Source organism: Gastrolobium bilobum, unplaced genomic scaffold, assembly GCF_033153095.1.
Source record: "Gastrolobium bilobum isolate Gb01-03AN ecotype WA unplaced genomic scaffold, APGP_CSIRO_Gbil_v1 utg36027, whole genome shotgun sequence".
NCBI lineage: Eukaryota > Viridiplantae > Streptophyta > Magnoliopsida > Fabales > Fabaceae > Gastrolobium > Gastrolobium bilobum.
In genome coordinates, this window is record NW_026898743.1 from 39,652 (window position 1) to 47,784 (window position 8,133).

Below are 8,133 nucleotides of genomic sequence, written 5' to 3' on the forward strand. Positions count from 1 at the left end.
CCCCCCATTTTAGTTTCTGTTTTTCTTTAATTTATGTTTCTCCTTATTTTCTCTTTTCATTTAGTTTCCATTTTCATTTGGTTTCCATTTTTTTTTTATTTTTTTTTTTTATTTTTATAACTGAGCGATTAAGTTCATTGCAAACTCCTTGAGAGACGACTCAGGTTGACGCTTTACTACAAAATTCTAATAAACCTGATTTAATTAATTTGCGCGAGTTCGACAGCTCGTGTCAAATTTGGCTCCTTTGCCGGGGAGTTTGCATCGTTCTCTATCGTTCTTTACCCTCTTCCTCCTTTTGTTTCTATTATGCAGAAAGTTAATCATAGGGAGTGATGTGATAAGCAGACTGAGAGGATCCATCACATGTGGATGGACATTGCTTCAAGCCTTTTTATAAGGGACTCTAGCAGCAGCTTGTGGAGGCACAAATCAGGCTCACTCATGCCACTTACCTTCCCTAAGGAGGATAGGGAGTCTTCTTTTCCTTTTTCTTTATTTTCTTTTTCTTTGCATTTTTTTTATTTCAACTTTAATTGTCAATAAGTGGATTTTTCTTTTCTTTCTGATAATTGTTGAGTTATACATGGAATGAACTTGGACATATTTATTTTGATAGATTATTCGGATCAGGCTGAAGTCTTGACTCTTGGATTATATTACTTGTCGACTGATATTGTTATGCTGGTTGCGTAATTTGGTTTTACCCTTATGAGATTTTGGGCTTGTATGAACGGATTACATCTTTTGCCATTCTCTCTTTCTTGTGTGTTTCTACTCATGATCTTTATTCTCTAGAACTTGATCTTGTTCTTTTTAAAACTGCATTTTTCATTTACATGCATGAATATGATAGAGGCATTTTTTCTTTTATTTTTCCCTTAAACCAGATAGCCATCCCTTACATTATTATCCCTTGGTGAGCCCCTTTGAGTCTTTATATCATTTGTTTCTTAAGCCACATTACTAGCCTAAGTGAAAAAAAAATTAATTCCACACCCTGGAGATTTACTGAGCATTGGTTTTCACTGTGATGTTGTATTTAAGTGTGGGGTTTGCCCGAGACGTGAAAAAATTTAAGTGTGAGGGGTGACCGTCTGATTCTTTTTTTTTTACTGTATTGATTAAAAAAAGAAAAAGAAAAAGCAAAAAACAAAAGTAAAAAAAAAACAATTAAAAAGAAACAAAAAAAGAAGAAGAGAAAAAGCAAAAAATAAAAAAATAATACTTTTCATTATCTTTGTTTTATTTTCTTAGTATCGTTCTTAACTTTTGCTCTTATAGATTTCTGGGGTGTTTAACTTTCTTTTCCAGATTTTATACATACCTTCACCTCAGCCTCGTTAAAACCCTGCATAAAGCCCTCTTGATTTGTGCATGCATGTGTTAGTAGCAGTGGAGAAGTAGAATTTGAGCAAGCCTATGGTAGAATGATTTTGTTGAGTAGATTTGAGTGATACACTCATTACTTGATACACTTTGAGAGAAAAATATTGAGAGCATCCTATAAGGAACCATTTTCGATAATTGGCATGTACAGTTGAAATTGGCAGGTCTTGTGATTTGAGATTAGGGAATTTCTGTCCTGATTGGTTAATCTGTTGAATACTTGTGATCTATGTATATTTTCTGTATACTTGGTAATTGTTAGAAGGGATTGGTTGATCTTAGTGTTTGGTTTCTATTTTAGTTTTTGCCCAGGAGTGCAAAAAGATAAGTGAGGGGGAATTTGATAACACATATTTTGTTACACTTATTTATTACTCTTGGTTGGTATTTTTAGGTTTTATTTGAATTAAATAAAGGTCTTTTGGGTCAAATCAGAATTCTAGATTTTAATTGGGTTTAATTGATTTTCGTCATAATTTTCCAGATTTATACTACTTTCGTATTTTGGCCATATCTCACGCTACATATATTAGATTAACTCCGTTTTTGTTGCGTTTTGCAGCTAACAGGAAGGGATACATTTGCTATTTCAGCTACTGAAGCCCAATTCAGACAGAAAGGTGGTCGAAACCTGAGCCCAAGATAGACGTGTTTTGCTGGAAAAATTTTTTTACGTTTGAACTTAAGTTATAATTTTGAACCCAATGTACATGAGGCCCAGAGCCAATATTTCTGTTTTGTTTCCTTTTATTTTGGGTTTGATTTGTAGAGCTCGAAGCCCAACTTGATTAGGGGTTAAAAGGGAGAGGGACCTTGTGGATATCTTTCGTTTGAATTTGAATTTTACAGTTTTGAAATTAATAGAATTTTCGTCTTTTCTCTCTCCTCTTTTCTTTAATCAACCCAAGGGTTGAGGATTCCATGGTTGAATCCTGAGGACCCGCGCCTCATTTTAAACCAAATTCATTTCTCTTTCCAACTCGGTTTGACATCGCGCGATTGTGGGTGTTCAGTCTGAGTTACGCGATTGCGTTCTGAGGAAAGAGATTAACCATTAGATTTAATGGTTAGGTTGATTAACCCAATGAACTCAAGTCGAACGAGTTGATACTCCGCGATTGCGTGAGTAGACGCGTCGTATTCGACCAAACTCTAAGCGATCGCTTAGAGAGGGTTCTCAATTAGAAACAAGGATTCTGATTCAATTGAGATCAATCACGATTTGGTAATTATTTGTCCAATGATGGATATCCTTGGAATCCTAATTCTTGGGTTGGTTGCTTTTAATTTGATTATTCTTTCTTTTTATTTTATTTTTTATTTCCGTTTAAATTTACAATCATATTAAAACCCCCCATTTTAGTTTCCGTTTTTCTTTAATTTTCGTTTCTCCTTATTTTCTCTTTTATTTTAGTTTCCATTTTCAATTGGTTTCCATTTTATTTTTATTTTTATAACTGAGTGATTAAGTTCATTGCAAACTCCTTGAGAGACGACTCAGGTTGATTAATTAATAAACCTGATTTAATTAATTTGCGCGAGTTCGACAGCTAATGTCAGTCCTTCAGAAACTCCATCCATCTCCTCTGTCTCATGTTCAGCTCCTTCTGATCGAATAGATACTTCAAATTCGTGTGGTCACTGAACACGAAAAACTTCATGCCATAGAGATAATACCTCCAAATCTTGAAAGCAAAAACAATAGCAGCTAACTCCAAATCATGAGTCGGGTAGTTCTCCTCATGAGGCTTCAACTGCCTCGAAGCATAAGCGATCACTTTGCCCAACTGCATCAACACACAGCCCAACCCCTTTTCGGAGGCATCACAATATAGCTCAACCTCCTCAACAGGATCAGGAAGGACCAACACAGTTGTAGTCGTCAGTCTCTCCTTCAACTCCTGAAAGCATGCCTCGCACTCGTGAGTCCACACAAACGGAGTCTCCTTCCGGGTAAGGCGAGTCAATAGTAGAACCATCATGGAGAATCCCTTAATGAACCTCATGTAATAACCTGCCAAACCCAAGAAGCTCCTCACTTCAGTAACCATCTTGGGCCTCTCCCAATCTAGCACGACCTCAATCTTGTTCGGGTCAACTGCAACTCCTTCTGCAGAAATCACATGCCCAAGGAACTTCACTGACTTGAGCCAAGACTCACATTTCGAAGGCTTAGCATAAAGCTTTTTCTCCTTAAGCCAATCTTGGGTCCACAAACCCCAATTACAATTTTGTATGAATAGAACAGACATTGTCTCGAAATTCCCAGAATATCCGGATATTTGTCGGGGACATATCCGGATACCATATCCGGATATCCATATCCGAATATCACAAACCCCATATCCGGATATCCATATCCGAATATCACAAACCCCATATCCGGATATTTCGCGACAGAAAGTAGTTCTGCATTTTCGCGAAGATATCACTCAAAGGTTCAACTTTTACCATTGTTATACGTCCAAGAATTCATTTTTAGGCATATATAGGTCAGTGTACATACTAGTTACTTAACCAACTCATTAAAATGCCAAGACTCAACCTTTACAAAGGAAAAACTCATGATCAAGGTAAAGAACATACCCAAGGCTTCAAAATAGAAGCTAGAAGTGATCTTGGAGCTCTCTATGAAGCCCCAACAATCTGACTTTACAAAGCCACGAAAATGGTGAGCAAGAATGGTTCTTTCTCCACAAAGTTAGCTTCTTGAAGCTCTAAATACCAAGACAATGGCTTTCACAAAGAGAACCCACTACTCAGCCCCCAAAACCTCACATAACACAACCTAGACTCAGAACACAAAGGCTTTCTCCTACCCAAGTCTCAACCACACTTAACCATGGTGTTTTGAAGAAGAAACAATGGAGAAAAGTGGTCAGTTTGGAGGTTTTCTTTGGAGAAATGAAGGTGGCAAGGTGAGGGAGAGGTGGCAGCAGCTAAGGTCCAGCAAAACTCACGTTAAGCAACAATAATTCTGACCTAGGATCATGTGCCATGCCCTATATAGCCCACTTAAGTATTAATCGCATTGTATTAGCACTAATAGCTACGCTTATCTTTTTAATCTCAAACTTTGGATTCTGAACCTATCCATTTTTCTAAGATTTTTACTTTTTTATTTTATTTTTCTCAGCACTTTGTCGGTAGGCGCTTTTACGTAGCCAGTATCAGTTCTGACACCAATTGTCATTATTTTGACTCCAAACTTGTTATACTAGTCCTATATATGATTCTAGTAATAAATACACAATTTTCGTAATTTTCCGGGATACTTCATCAGTATGCATTTATACCGTGAAACAGAACCGGTATCTGCACTTTTCGTCAGAAAAGCGACTTTTAACATTGAAAATCACTTACCATGATTATTTAAGCCTTATCACAATTATTAGGGTCAATCATGGAATTATTTTCTAATTTCACATTTAATTAATTTAAATTTATAATTTAATTCTTACACATGACTTGCAGACCGCAAACAAATCCTTGCGGGATAGTAATGAATTACTGAGTAAGGACAATGAGGATGTTAAACGCCTGACTCTGGAGAAAGACAACTTTTCCAAGTCTTTGGACAAGTTCGTCGCGGAGAAAAACAACCTTCAACAAGCAAAAGACAGGTTAACCATCGAGTTGGCCAACGTGCAAGGGAATCTGCAGGCCGCCACAGGGGATTTGGAGCAGTCTGTTGGACGAGTGAAAGAACTGGAGGCTGCCTTGGCCCAGGTTTTCTACAAGTTTTTCAACAACGCCCTTCGCCAAGTCTTGCTTCGTCATCCTGAGGTTGATGTTGCTGCCTTAACCCCGAATATGTAGTGGAGGGCAACCAATTGGTTCATCGGATCTCAGGCGAGGAGGTAGTAGTGGTAGAGGAGGCCCCCAAGACTGAGGAGCGGGGGGATGACGTGAGGGAGGACTTCCCTCCTGGCGGTGTTACTGAGCACGACTTCGTCTTCTCAGGGATTGGGAGGTGGCGATGGGAATGCCGTCGCCGCAGGTACATTCGAACAAGCTCCTTCAACTGAGGAAGAGGCGACCCTTGTGTTGGATCACCAAGCATAGTTTAGTTTTACTCTTGCTTTTCCTTTTTCTTATGGTTGGTATGTCAACCATAATCTTGTACTTCTCTTTCGGATTAATAAGAATTTCTTTCAATTTTGCCTTGAATGACTTGGGTTGTCTCTTGATAATATTGTGCACCACATGCTATTGCGTGTTGAACTTGGGGTAAGAACCATTCAAGTGACTTGTTCGTTGGCTGGGGGTGAGAACCTTTCTAGTCCAACGCTTGGCGGGGATGAAGACCATCTAGTAACTTGTATGTTGGTTGTATGTTGGCTGGGAGTGAGAACCGTCTCAGTCCAATGTTTAGCGGGGGTGAGAACCGTCCCGTAACTTGTATGTTGGCTGGAGGAGAGAACCGTCCCAGTCTAACGGTTGGCGGAGGTGAGAACCATCCCGTAACTTGTATGTTGGCTGGGGGTGAGAACCATCCCAGTCCAACACTTGGCAGGGGTGAGAACCGCCCCATAACTTATATGTTGACTGGGGGTGAGAACCGTCCCAATCCAACGCTTGGCGGGGGTGAGAACAATCCTTCCTCTAGGATGGCTCGCCGACTTCTACTGGGATCATAGCTTTAACGTCGTAAGTCAGTCTGAAGGGCATTTCTCTAGTGCTGGATTGGGTAGTTAACCTGCAACCCCAGAGGACATTATCTAAGTTTTCTACCCACGCGCCTTTATATGAGTCTAATTTCTTCTTGATTCCTCGAGCCAGCATTTTATTGGCTGATTCTACTAGTCCGTTGGACTGGGGGTATTCCACTGCGGCGAAATGGTGTTTGATCTACAGATTCTCCAATAATTCTCAGAACTTGGCGGCTGTGAATTGGATGCTGTTGTCTATTATTACTTCTCCTGGGATGCCGAAACAGTAGATGATGTTTCTCCAAAAGAATTTCCTTACCTATTGGGAGGTAATGGTAGCAACAGGTTCAGCTTCCACCATTTGGTGAAGTAATTAATGGCGACAATCAGCCATTGGACTCGGCCAGCCGCCATGGGGAGCGGACCTAGTATGTCATTTCTCTACTTGTAGAAAGGCTAGGGAGACGTTATTGAAGTCAATTCTTCTGGCGGGGCTTTGTGTATGTCGGTGAACCTTTGGCACTTTTCACATTTTTTAACATGTTCGTGGGCATCCCATTTTATGCTTTGCCAATAAAATCCATCTCTGAGTGCTTTCTTTGCCAGTGAGTGTCTGCCCATGTGATGGCCATTAATCCCTTCATGGATTTCTTCTAGGACGTACTCCACATCGTCGGGGTTTAGGCACTTGAGGAGTGGGGTTGACCATCCTCTTTTGTACAAACGCCCTTGTACCATGCAGAAATGAGCGCTTCTCCGCACCATTTTCTTAGCTTTCTTCTGGTCAGGTGGGAGGACTCCTTCAGACAAGTAATTGACAATGGGTGTGGTCCATGTCTCTTCGGCGATTTCAGCTGCTGCGTCTGAAATACTCATGATGATGCATGGGTTAGGTAAATTATGTTGAATGACGGAGCGATTGTTACTTAGATTTTTGGTGCTGGCTAATTTGGCGAGGATGTCAGCCCGGGTATTCTCTGATCGCCTAATATGCTCCACTTCGACCGCCTCGAAGGTTTGCATTATCTCTTGAACCTTTTCCAGGTATTTACACATCAACGGGCCTTTGGCTTGGTATTCTCCTGAGATTTGACAAGTTACTAGTTGAGAATCACTGAGGACTTTGAGGTGTTGAGCTCATAACTCCTTGGCTTGGAGCAGGCCAGCTATCATGGCTTCATATTCTACTTGGTTGTTGGTGGTGTTGAAATTGAAGGACAGGGAGTGCTCTACCGCTAGCCCGTCTGGGCTCTCCACTATCATACCAGCTCCAGAACCTTTGGCGTTTGAGGAGCCATCGACGTAGAGTCTCCATACTGCTGATGCTGGGGACTTGGCGATCCGATTATCAAGTTTGGCGATATGTGTCATTTCAGCAATGAAATCTACCAGGGCTTGAGCTTTGATAGCGGTCCTTGGCTCGTATTTGAGTTGATATTCGGACAGCTCAATCGCCCATGACATCATTCTTCCAGCGAGGTCAGGTTTGTGCAAGACCTGACGAATGGGCTGGTTGGTACTGACCATAATGGGGTGACATTCAAAGTATGGTCTTAGCTTTATAGTATTTGTATTTTCACTGCTTGTAGAGGACTTTGGTGAAGATTGAGGTGACGCCATGGATCGATGGTAGCTCTGATACCATGTGAGGTATCAGACTATGAAGGCGGAAAAGGATTCACACACAGTGTGAAGAGAAAGCAAGAAAGTAAAGAAAGCTAAAGGAATACTTTTGTATATTGATTGAATAAAATGATACAAGAGAACTGCTATATATAGTAGTTGATAAACCAAGAATAACAGAAAGAACAGAAATAACTGTCTTTAACTAACTATTACTAATCATTATCTATTATTCTAGGCAACATAAAGAGAAATAGAGTGTATAGAAAAGGAATTGGAAATAGTTCCTGTTAAATAAAACACATGATATTAAAATAATAATAATAATAATAATAATATAAAAGTAAATCAATGATATAATTTTATAATTATTTATTTTAATATCTTCTTCCTTTCTTTCTTATTTTCATTTATTTATTTTTATATGGTAATGATTTTTCTATATAATCGTATCATATTTTATTTAATA

The 8,133-nt window shown here is 39.5% G+C and overlaps 1 protein-coding gene across 1 annotated transcript; it reads right to left on the reverse strand.

Moving 5' to 3' along the window:
- Positions 1-6,497: 6,497 nt before the first annotated feature.
- LOC133283782 (uncharacterized) lies at positions 6,498-7,064 on the reverse strand. Its single transcript, XM_061480694.1, has one exon. It carries the CDS (start codon positions 7,062-7,064, stop codon positions 6,498-6,500), a length of 567 nt encoding a protein of 188 aa, XP_061336678.1.
- Positions 7,065-8,133: the final 1,069 nt, after the last annotated feature.

Coding starts and splice junctions, on each gene's coding strand:
- LOC133283782 (XM_061480694.1), bottom strand. CDS start 7,064: ATGCAAACCTTCGAGGCGGTCGAAGTGGAGCATATTAGGCGATCAGAG.